Source organism: Haliotis rufescens, unplaced genomic scaffold (genome assembly GCF_023055435.1).
Source record: "Haliotis rufescens isolate VD_foot unplaced genomic scaffold, xgHalRufe1.0.p SCAF_1, whole genome shotgun sequence".
In the NCBI taxonomy this organism is placed as follows: domain Eukaryota; kingdom Metazoa; phylum Mollusca; class Gastropoda; order Lepetellida; family Haliotidae; genus Haliotis; species Haliotis rufescens.
In genome coordinates, this window is record NW_025963779.1 from 89,635,258 (window position 1) to 89,652,598 (window position 17,341).

The 17,341-nt window shown below is 40.9% G+C and overlaps 1 protein-coding gene and 1 long non-coding RNA gene across 2 annotated transcripts; one reads left to right on the forward strand and one right to left on the reverse strand.

Annotated features, from left to right (window-relative positions):
* The first annotated feature begins 3,520 nt into the window (after positions 1 to 3,520).
* Positions 3,521 to 7,134, forward strand: LOC124134192. The gene is made up of 2 exons (XR_006861068.2): positions 3,521 to 3,722; positions 6,194 to 7,134. It is a non-coding gene; the product is annotated as an uncharacterized LOC124134192 (long non-coding RNA).
* A 1,585-nt stretch (positions 7,135 to 8,719) lies between these two features.
* LOC124134236 (CARD- and ANK-domain containing inflammasome adapter protein-like) lies at positions 8,720 to 9,361 on the reverse strand. Its single transcript, XM_046498958.2, has one exon. The coding sequence runs from the start codon at positions 9,359 to 9,361 to the stop codon at positions 8,720 to 8,722; it is 642 nt and encodes a 213-aa protein (XP_046354914.1).
* Between the last annotated feature and the right edge of the window lie 7,980 nt (positions 9,362 to 17,341).

Below are 17,341 nucleotides of genomic sequence, written 5' to 3' on the forward strand. Positions count from 1 at the left end.
TGTCATGAGTGTCAGTTCACACAACATACCAGTATGTTCGTTTGTGCATCAAACCAATCTTATATCTCTTGAACATGAATAAGTCTTCATATATTAACCAACATGTATGGTATTTGCATTTCTTTTGTTGGTGAGTATGGTGAGTATACTTTGTATAATTATAGATGTCACTTTGGTGTTGGTAGTAGCTGAAGAGAGCATGGGTGCTTCTGTATCAGATTGTGAGGTTTAGAATCCCATGACTCAAATATGATTTGTTCATTGAAGATGCCATGTCATGCCATACTCTTGTTTCAAAGTTATTAGGATGCCCTTCAACATGGTGCGTAGTATATTGTGGCCATCAGGTCATTTTGAATGAAACTAGTAAAGGAATGATGACAAGAGTATCACAACATCATGAATCTTGGTTCAGTGATTTTAAGAAACAAAGTGCTTGCTGGTAAGCTTGTTCAAAAATAAAATAGTCTGTACATTTGTGCCATTACCCAGTCAGTGTTCACTAGTTGTAGTATTCTTAGCTTGACTCTCAAACTTCAACTCTTTTCACTGATTTTGTCCCTTCAAAAGTCTCATGAAATGTTTCATCAATATTTTCTTACCTTAATATGATCACTAATTCAGGAAGTGTGTTTATAAGCCTAGTTGTATGTCATGAAGTACCTGAGGGTCATATGGGTATTTCTACTCTTGTGCTAATCTTTTACTCTGCCATAACTTGGTCATGTTCTTTTGTATCTGGACATTTATTGACATTTTCAGTGTTGTAAAAATGTACATAACTTGTAGTAAATTAGGTATGAATACATGGACTGAGTTTTGTTGTTGTATTGATGTCATGTATTTTATACATATGCACACACTCATCATTAGATCCAACTCCATTTGTATGACAAAGGAAATACAAGAGGCTTCAAGAAGTTCACAGACAGAATTTTCAAAAATGGAGAAATCAGACCGACATACTCATGAAGGCTGCAAAATTGAATCAAATTACGAGCACAATCTCGGAAAATAAAAACAACACTTGACAACTTATGCAAATCACAAAACGTCTGATTGATCTTTGAGCTATGAAAACCAAAGAGTCCAAACATCAGGCTGACTCGCTGGCACGGTTCTTCATACACAAAGTCAAGAGTCTCAGAGCTATCATATCAGCAAGGGGCGGTCGGGTAGCCTAGTGGTTAAAGCGTTCGCTCGTCACGCCGAAGACCCAGGTTCGAATCCCGACATGGGTACAATGTGTGAAGCCCATTTCTGGTGTCCCCCGCCGTGATATTGTGGCGTAAAACCAAACTCACTCGCTCATATCACCAAGCAACCCTGAAACGGCAGATGCACTTGTTTTTGACCAATCTTTCGATGGCGCTCATTTAGATTCATTTCCTGGTGTATCTGTTAAGTAAGTACATGTAATTGATTATAACATCACTCCCGAAAAAGCCGTCCCTTGACGAAACCATCATCTCCATCTACAGGTCCATCTCAAATCTCCCATTTCTCTGGAAAATTCTTGAGAAGATAATGTTGCCACGACTCCAGCAACACATTAACCATCATAACCTGGGCGAAGTGTTCCAATCTGCCTACAAGTCTAACCAAAGCACCGAAACTGCTCTCTTAAGAGCACAGAACGATATTCTCACGTCCATGGACAGACAGGAGATTGTTTTTCTAGTTCTGCTAGATCTGTCAGCTGCTTTCGAAACCATCGACCATGGTATATTGCTACAAAGGCATGGACATCATTTAGGAATTACAGGCACAGCCCCAGCGTGGGTGCTATACAAAGCCATTATTAATATGTACGGATTAAAATAAAAAATGCTGCAAAGAGGGCTTGGGTGATCCTGGCACCGTCAGGCTGGTTAGGCTCATCATCAGCTCAGGGCCCTTGCCCCCTCTACACGCAGCCCAGACTTCTCCCAGGAAGCGTTACCCAGGCAAACTCGATGCAGTAGTCGTTCAGATAGCCTCTCTTTGAAAAACAGTCTGGGCAGATTTGATATGGCACTTCGCTTGGTTGACACTCATTTCTGTACCATCCAGCAGTACAGAACCATAAACCATATCAACACTGACATTGAGATATTGTCCCACATCCTTGGCTCGTTTACGAAAACTGTGGAATGCCTTGTTTTCTTCGCGAGTCTTGACATGCTTCACAAGAGGATCATTAGGCAAATAATTGTGTGCAAAAGTGCACAAAACAATTCTATCATGAAGAGACCCAACATTAATCAAACCACGCCCTCCCATTATGATTGGTAAATATAAGCGATTGAGGGAAGAACGAGGGTGGTGGGATCTATTGTCTGCCATCATCAGCCCTTGCCCCCTCTAGTCAGTTGCAGCCCAGACAGCGAATGGGACTTCTCCAAGGAAACGCAACCTAGTCAAAACCACCCAGAACTTTTCGGAGAATGTGAAGACTCCCCAACACTGCAGCCTTCCGCATTACCCAGATTATCAGAAGATCTGTATTCCTGGTAGTAAACCCGGGTACTCTCCCAATGTCAGTCAACAGATTGGGAGTTACCATACCTAAGGCACCGAGAACAATCGGGAGTCGGACAACTTGGAACTTTGGATGCAAGCGTGACATTTCAAAAGCGAGGTCTGCATATTTGCCATGTTTTTTCCTGAATCTTGTCAATCACATTAGTGTCAAAAGAGACAAAATTCAATAATATGTATGATAGCATTAGATTTATCAAAAGGGACAAGATCAGGTTTGTTGGCCCGGATACGTCTGAGGCTGTATACGGGCCTATTCCAAAGAATTTTGTATATATCATTTTTCCACGACGCCCTCTACATATTCCGGGTCGTACCGTGGATGGACTGTCCATCATGTCGCTTAAGATACTGTGTCTGTGCCAAGGCTGGGCATCCACTGACAATGTGTTGGACAGTCTCATTAAATTCATTACATAATCTACAATTCATATTCACACATTGACGGTTTCGGGTGGGAAGTGACTGGTCCTGAGCAGCAAACAGAAAGCCTTCTGTTTCACTTTTCAGGCCAGCCGACCTCATCCAAGCGAAGGACTCTGTAGGGCTGCTGATCTTCTCAACACAAACTGAAAAACTGAGTCTGGGCCGACTTGATATGGCACTTCGCTTGGTTGACACTCATTTCTGTACCGTCCAGCAGTACAGAAACATTAACAAAATCAACACTGACATTGAGATATTGTCCCACATCCTTGGGATGTTCACGAAAACTGTGGAATGCCTTGTTTTCTTCGTGAGTATTGACATGCTTCACAGATTGTCATTATGATTATGATGATGATGATTATTATTATCATCATCAGCAGCAGCATTATGATGATGATGATGATGCACACGCACATGTCCATGTATAATCCCTTTATCCTCATTAATTAAGTTAAAACCGAAAAAGAAATACATATACAACTATACTGAAAATAAAAATGAGTTCTTAAACTTGTTCTTGCCATAAAATGCGCCGCCGCAAGATATAAGTTATTGAAAACTCATTAACACCGCTCGGTTTATTCAACCACATTATAATAGACTATGTAGAGATAATAAAATCCCTGAAAGGAGCTTACTAAAATATATCAACGCTTAACCTGGTGGACCCTGGCATATCACGGGGCATATCTTGTGACGGTATATCTTGCAACTGGATCTTGTCACATTATATTGAGACGTGTCCGTAAACTTTGTGGTGTTGAATCCTCAAGGTAGGTCGACTGTATTATTGTGGCTCATCTTCAGGTTGTAAGATAAGAACGAAGGCGTGTTCGTAATATATATGTAATTAGATTTTTTTGTCTTTGGTTATACTTACGCGTACAGATGTTATAACTAGTGGGTAATTTGACAAAATGCAATGTTTATACTTAGTTTGGGTAGAGCAAGAGTTGAAAATGTTTTCCCGGATATTTCATGACCATTTCGTATTTAATTCACCTGACAACAATTTCGTACCTTTATTATGAACAGTAAATATGAAAATAATCCCAGGTAATTATGCCCGAGAAGCTGTTTCCTGCTCTTTCCTGATTGCCCTGGATTACATCTGAGCTCCATGCATCAATATATAGGAGAGTTAGGTTGATGCACATGCAATGCTGAGAGTTTAAGATGTTTTGTTTCTTATCATAATGGTATTTTACGTGCATTTGATCATTAATTCTTGAGCGACACGAGTCAGTCGGGGTTACATTTCTTGCAACCAGTGTTAATCAAGGAGTACCCGAAATAAAACGCATAAGGTGCAATCCTAGATACGATACAAAATGGCAGGCCAAAACAACAACCATGTTTATCATACCTCCATGTCAGAATGATGAAATCTGATTGGTTCACGTGATCTTGATAAACTATGATGTATCCCGCTTTGGAAAAAAACGTTTCTCAGCGGGAGAACAAATCACTTAAACCCCGTCACAACATGACAGGCTGCACGTGGATTTCTGGGAGAGAGAATAAATCCCTTTTACTCGGCATCGAAGCAAAAAGGCGCACACTTTTTACGGAGTCCGTGAAAGACAAGTTGAGCCAAGCTCGATTGAACAGTTGTTTTCTGTCAATTTTGAATTTGTTTGAATTATATTACAGCTCTTGGTATAAAACACGGGACGCATAAAACGACATGTACCCCGAGTGATACTGCTAAAACGTATAGTATTGTTATGAAAGAAGTTAACAAGAGATTCAATGCTTGACTCCAAACATGCATAATTGATTCTAATTAAAGTACATTTGAATTTATGTCTACAGTCGAAAGTTAAATGTCCCAGGCGCATCTTGGAATAAATATAACATACATATATAAAATCAATACCAATTTTATTATATTCATAAAAATGCTTTTATTGATGATTGAATCAATAAATGAAACAAATTAGCTTTAAGGAGGCTGCTAACAAGTGTACCGCACCCTAGGGGTTCAGTAGGTATGGACAATTTAGGTCAACCGAAGAATGACGTCAATGTTAACATGTGCTAACGCTGGTCAGCCAAGGTTAACTTGGGTAATACCTTGGTCGACACGCTATATGTCCAGGGTTTTGAAATTGAACGCAAGTACTGATAAACCAAGGTTAATTTGGGTTATTAATATATTGATCAACACGGGTTCACCTGGGTCGCCCAGGGTTTTGAAATCGAACACAAGCTGTGATATGAAGAGGCCGGGCCCAGCTTGAGCCATGTCTTCACGTTGTTACTTGTCGACTTCCAAATAGAAACAAGTTAACCCAGAAATCTATACATTAAAGAACTTAGTGTGAAACGAACAAACAACAAATAAATGGTATACAATTAACAATTGTATTACATAATTTACTAGGTATACAATTTAATACAAATTACTGCACAGCAATTATAAATGTATTACACAACAGAGTAGCAGTACAAATTTCAATGGCAGTACAATTACAATGACGCTATAAATAATATGACAGTGCCCCTAGCAGCAACAGTGGGCAAGCTTCAAAAACAGGCCAAGGCTGGATATCCAGAGTGAAAACAATGATCTTGATGCTTGATGTAATGTGAGATGTAATTTTGAGATAAGAGAGGCAATTTCTCGCTCCCTTATACATGATATAAATACCCATGCTGGATGACTCCAAAAGTATCTAAATTGAGTAACTTTCACACCCCTGCTTACATCAAACAGTACAACATTATCGACAAATAACCATTGTTAAAACACAATGCAAAGAACTTCTACTGAGTCTCACAGATACAATGTGATACAATTACAACATTTTTTTAACAAAAAATATAACAACGCAGAGGTATCGAACAACAAGATCTGAATTTATTGGCCATCTTGGTAATTCAAACTTGAAAACCTTACTGCATCATTGTAACATGCAGAAGGTGTATGACCACCCCCCAAAGTCATATGTCAAGTGGTTCTGCAGAAGGAAAGGTTGCCGCGAAGGCTATACACTTCACTAAAAAAATTTAAATGTCAGCTTTACAGTTATCACGTCGAGCAGGTACTGCAAAAATGATATTGATGTGTTAAATACTATTTGAGACTAGTAATTTGATATTTTAGAATGTATATAAAAATATAATGTTGCAGAAAATGCTTTTAAAATAATTTGACCTTAAGTTTTTGCTCAAAATAAAACAAAATATGTATTTCGTTCTGATACTCTTCAGTAATCTCGTTGTCACATCTTTTCTATAGAAATATGCTCATCCACGTGCACGTATATGAGATAAATGGCAGAGAACTCAACTATGACCTGAAAGTGAACAGGAAGGATTCCCTAAACACACTGATGATGGACCTACAAGAGAAGACAAACAGCACTTACTACTTTCTTTTTCACAATGTCGAAGAACTGAATCTCAACATGACCTTTGATGATTGCGATATATAAGATGGAAGTACGATTGTGGCTACACCCGATGATCATTATGGTAGAGTCGGAGGTTTGGGACCACGACGTTGGATTTCGAAGACTGACCGTGGAGAAGTGATGATACATAGATCGTTACGCATGGAAACAACAGTGAAGACTCTGAGGAAGTCGATATCCGAGCAGATTGATACTCCACTTGAAAAGTTAAAGTTTGTCTTTGATGGAACCGAATTAGAGGATACTAAAACAATTGGCGAGTTGGGGATTGAAGAACCGGATATTGGAAACTACGGCATCAGACTGGAACCAGTGTACAATGCAAACAGAGAGAAAACTGGATTCAAGTTGGTGCTGGAGAGACAATGATATGAGAAATATTTCTGCCCTCTATCATGAAGGTCAAGCTTATGACATCTGTTTCAAATCTGTTTGTAACCATTATAACTTAAATGATATGATTTTCTCATGTATGTGGTATATATTTTTAATATGTTTGTTATCTGAAGGCATGCTTCGAATTCCCGACCTTCTGCTCTGCCACTTGACCACGGATGCGGTATCGAAGGCAATGTATTCACCGATGCGATTTGTCATTTCTTTGCTTATATGCTAGAACGTATTGTCAGAGAAAATCATCTGATACGATGCAAACAATGGCATTGTTACATATCAATATTTCTGTAATCATGTAGAACTGTTTCTTTTGTTCTTGATGTTTCAGATTGAATGTTTCAGTTATTCTTAATAAAAAATAATAATATGATTATGGCAATGGATTTGTGGCTTTTATGTACACGTATTGGTGGCATATGATTGTCTGAAGGTAAATGTCAGTACGTAGCAAATACACATATCATCAAGGATAATGTTTGGAAAAACACTGGGTAAAGTTTTAGAACTTATCTGTTCATAATAAACGCTACCCCAAAACAATTTCGATCATCATACATAAAACGACGAAACAGTCTATTGTACGATTCCGACTATATCATAAGCGTGTGTTAAGGAATCACTATCAAATAGTACTGTTACCAGGTGTTCGTGACAAGGTGAGCGTATCCTGCCACATCGGTGTCACCTGCCATAAACACATGCAATGGCAAGTCAATTGTCCACCTGAGGAAACACGGAAACATGTACAAGTAAAAACTGAGAAAAGTGCAAAAGGCCTTGACAACGGTGACAACGCCCTGAGAGCAAATGCATAGGTTTGTAGTAGGATAGTGGTATTCCTTCCTCGGCCGACGTTACCTCGATCAGTCAGGAATTATATTCTCTTGGCTGGACCCTGACTCAGCACCTATTGTCAATATAATTCACACAAGGTCCATATTTGCCGTATTGCTCCTCCGAAGACCATCACAGATCCCAAGGGATCGGGTGGTCAAGCTCGTTGACTTGTTGATGTATGTTGCCGCATCCCAATTGCGTAGACCGATGCTCATGATATCAGTCACTGGATTGTCTCATTTATTCACATAACGGCGTCATATAACTGAGAATATCGCTGAGTGCGGCGTCAAAACAACAAACAAAACAACACAAACAATAACACACACCCGGCTGTTGATTCATTGTAAACCTTGGTCCTGGGTTGAGTCCACTCTTCACGAAACGCATATGGCATTGAAGACTTGTCCCGGAACCCTCAGCTAGGTGCACGAGAACAGACTGCTTGGTACTGGTAGAAGAGTAGTGCACCGATAATGTAGATACAATCGACTGTTAGAATATTGTTTCTTTTTTGGTTGTTGTTTAACGCCGCACTCAGCAATATTCCAGCTTTATGACGGCGGTCTGTACATAATCGAGTCTGGACCGGACAATCAAGTGATAGACATAATGAGCATCGATATAGAACGCAATTCGGATACGATGACATGCATCAACCAAGTCAGCGATCCTGACCACACGACCCCGTCAGTCGCCTCTTACGACAAGCATAGTCGCCTTTACGGAAAGCATAACAAAGTTTAGAGTGTAGTACACGTGTACAAGAAAAGACCTCAATTGACCTATAGTGATATTTTTAAATTACTTAAATCTATAAAAAACAACAATGTTCGTGACCCTATAAAATATTTATTTTTGTACAACGTACAAAACGAGATATTATTATTGTGCATTGTAAGATGTAAACAATTGTACAATTATATATAATGATGGTTACTTGAGAAATAAAAAAAACAGATGTGTACCAACATGTCAAAATGACTTCATTAACAGTTTGGCGTTCTAATGACCTGTGAATGTTAATCGGTGATATGAATGAGTTGTGTTTGTTACACAGGGTACCCAGCCGTATATACACAGTTAATGAAATAATGTCTTGGAGTCCGTAGATAACCTCAGCACAGACTTTCGTGGTTTGCCACCGCACTGGACGGAACGTGGACAGAGGGAGGTTGCGACCGCACAGCATAATGCAAGGGAGATAACCCCTTATTGTCCTTGAGATTGACATCAGCGCTGTTAGACATGAGTATTTTACAGACGCCTCCATTACCTGCTTCAGCTGCGTAATGCAGAGGTGTTGAGCTGTCGCCTTCAGCTGCGTTGACACACGCCCCGAACGCCAACAGCTTCCTCGTCAACTCCACTTGTCCCGTTATTGCTGCCCAGTGTAACGGCGTCCGTCCCGTTTCGTCACGGCTTTCAACATTTACCCCATAGTCTGTCAAAAGCTTCGTTGCTAGGTTACCATGACCCGACGAGACCGCGAGGTGTATTGGTTTCCTTTGCCACACCCCGTCCAACAGATCAGGAGTGAGGGGGTCGAATCCTTGGCTCACCAGAAGATCAAATATTTCTTCGTCCCCACCCACAGCAGCAAGAGAAACGGGGTTACGCACGTTTGTAAACAACTGAAGTTTCGTCCTGTCCCGATGGTTCCCGGGTTCGAACCACTGTTTGATAGCTCCCACATCTCGGTCTTCTATACAATGGTTGAGGTAGATCCAGTCTTCCTCTTCTCTCTGCGATGCATTCATCTTGACCGAGTATTATGCCAATGTTGTTTTTCACTAAACACTACGAGGCACGCCTCTTCGCTTGCAAGGTTGAGATCAATACGTGGAGTCTTGGCACACAGCCACACAATTCCCAAGCTCGCTTTCGATGATACATCCACGACGAATTGAAAAGATTGATAAAAGCCACGCATCAAAGGAATGTTAGTTCAGTTCATACACTGACAACTACATATTACTGTTTGCATTGCACAAGAGAGTCAATAAAGCATGTCGTCAGGAATCACAACACGTAAACATCCAGTAGGACCCGCTCGCTTTTGATTGTTCGGGCGCTTGTCTTCAATTTTAAACTACCTACAAGCCATTAAAAGGCACGAGAGAAGTCATTTCAGTGAAGTTGAACAGTGATATGTCTGTGTCCGTTATGCGATCCTGACAAGCACGTTGATAATTTGGTGGGTCACGCTACAGGGTACAGTCTCACCCACGCCAGATGTCCTGAAAGATTACCTGTGCCCAATGTCGCTCCGCAGTGTAGATAGCGTCCGTCTGACTGTGTACACTTGGGATGGCAATACACGCATTTCGTGGGAAACAGCTCTTTTTTGTTTGTTGTTAGATTTGGTTGGTGTATGCAGGCAGAAACGATGCATGACACGTTGCTACGTTGACACATCCGGGTCAGTGAATTTTTATGAGAACGTCGGTGAATGAGGAAGAGTGGAATATTATAGTTTGATAAATCTGATATATTTGCATAAGCTGGTGTACAATAACAGAATGAGGTCATTGAGTTTGCCATTATGAATTAAAGAATTTTATACCATTCAGGCTGGAATTTGTGTACAGGTGAAAGGTGATTGTGATAAATGATAGATAACAATTAAATTAGGTAGAATTTAAACCGGGTGTGTGTAGTTTTAGGAGTCTACCTGTTCAACTTTAGGGAATATTGTATGTACTCTCTGACGACACGGAAATGTGTGTGTGTGTGTGTGTGTGTGTGTGTGTGTGTACATGCATTCCAGATGAATTTAATTTCATTTGCTATATATTTTTACCCGTGAAGATTCGGGTTAGAATATCTCTTCAGCAACCCATGCTTGCCGTACAAAGTGACTATGCTTGTCGTAAGAGGCGACTAACGGGATCAGGTGGTCAGACTCGCTGACTCGGTTGATGCATGCCATCGTTTCCCAATTGCCAAGATCGATGCTCATGATGTAAATCACTGGATTATCTGGTCCAGACTCGAGTATTTACAGACCGCCGTCATATAGCTGGAATATTGCTGAGTGCGGCGTTAAACAGCAAACAAAAAAAAACAAACAAATGCTATATTTCTTTATGAAGATGTCACCAGTTCCAGTATGTATGTCAAGGAATGTATATATACTGAAAAACAAAAGTTCCTGTGACATTGAATAAGATTTAATGCAAAGTTATGTTTTTTACCAAATCTGAAACAATTTCGGTTTGCAACATATAAAAGCCTCTCCGGGGATGGTCTCTGACTGCATTCGTCTGTTGCCAACGTTGCCATAAACACCAAATGGTGTTTCTGTGGACGTTAAATTGTCTTGCAACACCACGTCGACTCGATCCTGCTTCAAGCATACCAATGGCTCGCAGGCGCTCATTTTCGGACAGGCGTGGCATTTCGTAAAGTTGAATAATTGCGTAATTTTGTTGTATTTCTGAGTGGTTGTTGTCATGCATATGGAATCCCGTTAACGCACATGTTTTTATACCCGTTCTTGGGTATCGAAATGCATAAAAGTCAACTTTTGCATGGAATGCATGCTTTTCTGTAGCAGTTGCGTTTTTGTGACTTGATTCCTTACATGTACTCCAATATTGAAAACCAAACTTTACATGTTTGAAAAATACACTAAAATATTCGTGTCACAGGAACTTTTGTTGTTGAGTATACTTTAAAGAAGCTATATCTCAATCACGGCCTCCACGTGACGTGCAGCTGCCCCGTGAGTCACCACGCACCTCGTCTGCCTTATTCAAAGTTAAAACGCCTATCATTATTCGCCCGCAAGGAATGGATATTTTTTTATCTCATTTTTATGCAAAGTGAGAGTACATTGAGTAACATCGCCTCCTCTTTGATGAAACTAAACAATTCTATATCACTACTTTCTCATACCCAGATGGGTTACATACTACTATCTTATACATATGCTTCCTGTGAGCTGCAGTATATTATGTGTATCTATGCGCATGCGTGTGTATATGTGTATACAAGTGTGTGTGTTTGTGAGTGTGCGCGCGTGTGTGTGATTGTTTGCTAGTGTGTGTGTGTGCATGTGTGTTTGTACGACGTGTGTGGGTTTCAACACAGTACGACGTGTGTGGGTTCCACCACAGTACGACTTGTGTGGGTTTCACCACAGTACGAAGTGTGTGGGTTCCACCACAGTACGACTTGTGTGGGTTGATTCACAGTATGATGTGGGTGGGTTGCACAACAGTATGACGTGTGTGGGTTTCACCACAGTATGACGTGTGTGGATTTCGACACAGTTTGACGTGTCTGGGTTTCACCAGAGTATAACGTGTGTGGGTTGCACCATTGTATGACGTATGAGGATTTCACCACAGTATGACGTGTGTGGATTTCACCATAGTATGACGTGTGTGGTTTTCACCAGAGTATTACGTGTGTGGGTTCCAACACAGTATGACGTGTGTGGGTTTTACCAGAGTATGACGTGTGTGGGTTTCACCAGAGTATGACGTGTGTGGGTTTCACCAGAGTATGACGTGTGTGGTTTTCACCAGAGTATTACGTGTGTGGGTTCCAACACAGTATGACGTGTGTGGGTTTTACCAGGGTATGACGTGTGTGGGTTTCACCAGAGTATGACGTGTGTGGTTTTCACCAGAGTATTACGTGTGTGGGTTTCAACACAGTATGACGTGTGTGGATTTCACCACAGTATGACGTGTGTGGATTTCACCCAACAGTGTGACATGTGTGGATTTCACCACAGTATGACGTGTGTTGGTTTCACCACAGTTTGACGTGTGTGGGTTTAACCAGAGTATGACGTGTGTGGGCTTCACCAGAGTATGACGTGTGTGGGTTTCACCACAGTATGACGTGTGTGGGTTTCACCACAGTATGACGTGTGTGGGTTTCAAAACAGTATGACGTATGTTGATTTCACCAGAGTATGACGTGTGTGGGTTTCATCACAGTATGACGTGTGTGGATTTCACCACAGTATGACGTGTGTGGATTTCACCAGAGTATGACGTGTGTGGATTTCAACACATTATGACGTGTGTGGGTTTCACCATTGTATGACGTATGTGGATTTCACCATAGTATGACGTGTGTGGATTTCACAACAGTATGACGTGTGTGGGTTTCACCACAGTATGACGTGTGTGGATTTCACCACAGTATGACGTGTGTGGGTTTCATCACAGTTTGATGTGTGTGGATTTCACCACAGTACGACGTGTGTTGGTTTCACTACAATACGACGAGTTAGGGTTTCACCAGAGTATGACCTGTGTCACGGTGAGGTTTTCCCTCCCGCGTGAAGCAGCAGATACTCTCAAATAGGCGTTGAACCAAACTTACTAACTTACAGCAGCATGGCATGATGCAGCAAAGTTGGAATATGCAATATCTTGCCATTTCCATGTCTGATTAAACTAGTGTACTCCCAATACAATCCATGGGGCCACTTGCACAGTCCGATCTCAGCATATGATAAATCTGTGTGAACGTGGCGGTACGGTCTACGTGGCGCTGCTGTACTTTGTGCAAGTGGGCTCAGAGACCGGCTGACTTGTTGGAGATTTAACGAGCGCTTCTACTTATTTAAGCACTCGGGACAAGACAAGTTTTTCATAATTTGTCCAAAGGTGGTAAAGAATTTATTATGGGTTAAATACGGTAAGAGTTTGCCTGCCGCAGCCAGGTACATTGCACGTGAATGTGGTGTCACGAAGTCACGTGAAGAAGGAGACGTGTAGTGTTCACTGACAGTGTTGAACCGTTCGAGGTCTTCGCATTACACAGTCGAGCATATTTTACATCTTGCAAAATATTGCCTCAAGAATTTGAGGTTGCGAAGTATTGGAGTGTTTAGCCGTTGGGCAAAGTTGAGCCGTTGGGCAAAGTTGAGCCGTTGGGCAAAGTTGGGGCAAAGTTGAGCCGTTGGGCAAAGTTGAGCCGTTGGGCAAAGTTGAGCCGCTGGGCAAAATTGAGCCGTAGGGCAGATCCTTGTATTTGAGTGGTACGATGTGTTTGGTATGGTATGTAAGGTATGTGGGAAGTTGCTGGTCAAGTTACAGTTGGGATCCAAAACTGAGCCAAGGAAAACGGAAGAAACAGCAGTCACAGATGAAGATTAATTTAAGATAAGTATATCATGGTTATAATTTCAAACTCTCTGAATAACAACTGCGAAACTTGTTATATCACGTTTGCTTTGGTCACAGTTTTAGTTGGGAATTGTATATTTCAGGTAACTGAAAACGGAGGCGGTTTTGACAGATTCCTGGATTCGACTTGAAACACTTTTTACGAGTTTGTTCACTGACAGTGTTGAACCATTCGAGGTCTTCGCATTACACAGGCGAGCATATTTTCAATTTGCTATCAAATGGAGGAAGCTGCCGAGGAAATTCAGTCTGACAGACCAAGGGATTCCGTTGAAGGTTATGAAACTTTTCAATTGTTCAAAGAATATATGGATTGCAAACTAAAAACATTCAAACGTGATATAATTGAAGAGTCAGAACAAAGATCGCTTTTTGCCTTAAAAAGAGCTCGCAAAGATTCTGAAATACCATTTTTCAAATTTAAAGGAAACCAGTTGCAGTATAAATTCAATTGCGGTCTTTTGGAGAAAATAGATTCAGCCTTCAGATATATCAAACATAATAAGTATTCTGAATGTTCAAATTCCCTTGAAAGTCTTGCTTCAGAGATACTCAAGCGAAACAAACATATCAGGTTAGCCGACAGATCCCTGTCCGGTTGGGCCGTAGTTGTGGAATTGGAGGGAGACGACATTGCTTCTGGTTCAGATGAAGAACGTCGATTCAAGAAGGCAGAGAGTAAAGCACTCCGTAAGCGTCGAGCAGCCCCTTACAGGCCTCGTGACAAAGGTTTTCACAATGCTCCTTCTGCTACTTTCCCTAACTCTAATAACGACATGCCTTCTCAGGTCCCTCCCTCCCTGCAAACCCAGGCCTTCGTCCCCATTTCAAACGTACAGCAACACCAAACCAACAGTGTTTTTTTCTGTGGCGGATTCGGGCATTGGCGTGCCTCCTGTCCCCTTGCTGCTGCTCAACGCTCAGCCCAGACAGCCAGTCACACACAAGGGGTGCAGACATCAGCAGATCCAAGTAAGAAGTAGACAAGAACTAATTTCAGGTAACGAAACATTTGCATCTTTGGGGTTCCAATCATATTATGGGAGATTATTGGAGATTAGTCTAAAATCTTTTTCCAGAGCTTGTAAACAAGCCTGCAGATCCGGACATGGTTATATACGGCGACAAGGTACCTTTTGCAATGTCTGGTCGGGACACTTCTCTCAGGACAGATGCTGAATGTCCAGTCAAGTACAGTTTTGGAAACTCAAGCACAGGCGATTCTGATGTCTCAAATCTCGGAGGTACAGATCAAGACTCTGAACCTTCAGACATATTTATGATTGATCAATATGAACTCGAATCATGATCTTCTGCAATCGTAAAGGGTAGTTTAAGGAAGTGTATTACATTTTGGAAGAACATTGATGCACCAGAATATATTATCAAAACAATCCAGGAAGGTTACCTTATTCCTTTAGTTGATAGCCCACCCCGTACACACAGTAAGAATAATAGTTCTGCTATGGAAAATTGAGAGTTCGTTTCAGAGTCTATTCAGGAACTGTTGAAAAACGAATGTATAGTTGAAGTGAATACTACACCTCATATTATTAATCCTCTTTCAGTGTCTGTTCAGCGTTCAGGGAAAAAGAGGTTGATTTTAGATCTGAGATTGGTGAATCCGTTTTGAAGGCTATAAAGTCGCACTAGACTTTTTAGAAAATTCTGGTTATATGTTCAAGTTTGATTTAAAGTCAGGTTATCATCATATTGACATTCACCCTACTCAACATACTTTTCTTGGTTTTGCTTGGAAATGCCAAGGTGTTGTGAAGTATTACTGTTTCACAGTTCTTCCCTTTGGTCTCTCGTCAGCTCCTTACATCTTCACGAAGTGTGTTCGCCCATTGGTCAAGTACTGGAGAAAGCATTCCATTAACATCGTAGTTTACCTGGACGATGGTTTTGGTTATTCAGTGTCAAAGGCCGTATGTACAAAACACTCATTTATGGTTAAGAATACTTTAACCAGAGCCGGTTTCGTTAACAATGTAGAAAAGTCTATATGGAATCCTCAAACTAGACTAGAGTGGCTTGGCTTTATCTGGGATCTAGACTCGGGTATCCTCTCTGTTCCGTCTATAAAATTGGAAGATGTTAGGTCTAGATTCGCAGGGTTCCTTGCGTGTCTTCCGCGTTTTAAGGCACGAAGCTTGGCTAGTTTGACAGGGAAGGTCATATCTCTATCTGCAGGCTATTGACTAGACAGATGCACACAGAAATTCAGAGGTCAGTATCCTGGGACAGAATGATTAGGTTAGATAATCCTGAGTGCGTCTATGAACTTATGTTTTGAAGGGACAATGTTTCCCTTCTGAACTGTCGGAATCTGCGTAAAGATTATGGTCCATTGATTTCAGTATTTTCAGACGCCAGTGATTCGGGCTGTGCCGGCTATATACAACATACTGATTACATTTTTCAATACAGTTGGGATTTGGATCAAGCTAAGCGCAGTTCAACATGGAGAGAGATGAAAGCTGTGGAATTAACTTTGATTGCATTTTCAAACATACTGCGTAATAAGACCATAAAATGGTTTACAGATAGCAAGCCTTGTTGTCATATCGCAACATGTGGTAGTTTTAAAACGCATTTACAGAAACTGGCTATGTCATTTTCGTTACAGCTAGTATGTACAACATTTCATTGAAGTTCAGTTGGATCCCAAGGTCAGAAAATGAGAAAGCTGATGCTTTAAGCAGATTTGAAGATTCAGATGATTGGAGAGTTAAAAATACAATTTTCAGGATTTTGGATGCACGATGGGGGCCACATTCGGTAGACAGATTCGCAAATCACATTAATACCAAGTTGGTAAGATTTAATTCCAGATCTTGGGTTCCCGGTGCCGAGGCAGTCGATGCGTTTACACAACAGTGGGGAAGAGACAACAACTGGGCTGTACCACCTTTACATCTGGTTTCAAAAACAATCAAATTCGTTCTGAGTAACAAGGCTCCTACAACTATGGTTGTACCTATGTGGCCCTCTGCGTCATTTTGGCCTGTCTTGTTTGATGGTTATAAACCCAGATCTTTTGTTGCAGATATGGTACAACTTCGAGGCAGTACTGCTGTTGAAGGTGGAAGCAAAGCTTCTATGTTTGATTCATTTAAAGGATACATTCTGGCCATTAGAATTAATTCAAGTTGATGTTAATATTGCAGATATGTTTGGTCTGGGCATCTGGAAAGAGAAAGATTCCTTGGTTCATAAGGATTTGATAAGTTTAGCAGCACAAATGCCAGAAATAGTGTCAAAATCAAAAGCTCCAGCTACTGTCGACAAGTACAAGAGTGATTATAATCTATGGATAAAATGGAGTTTACATTTTGCAGAGGTACCTTGTTTACCAGCAAAATCTTTTCATGTTGGTTTATATCTCACGTCTCTTCTCCAAGGTGGTAAGAAATCACATTCTGTTGTTGCAGCAATCTATGGTATAAGTTGGGCACATCAAGTAGCATGTAAACAAGATCCATGTCAGTCTGATCTCATAAAAATATCCGAGAAGCAGCCCTGAGAAACTATAGTAATCCCGTCCAGAAGAAAGCCAATTGATACGCATATGCTGAAGAA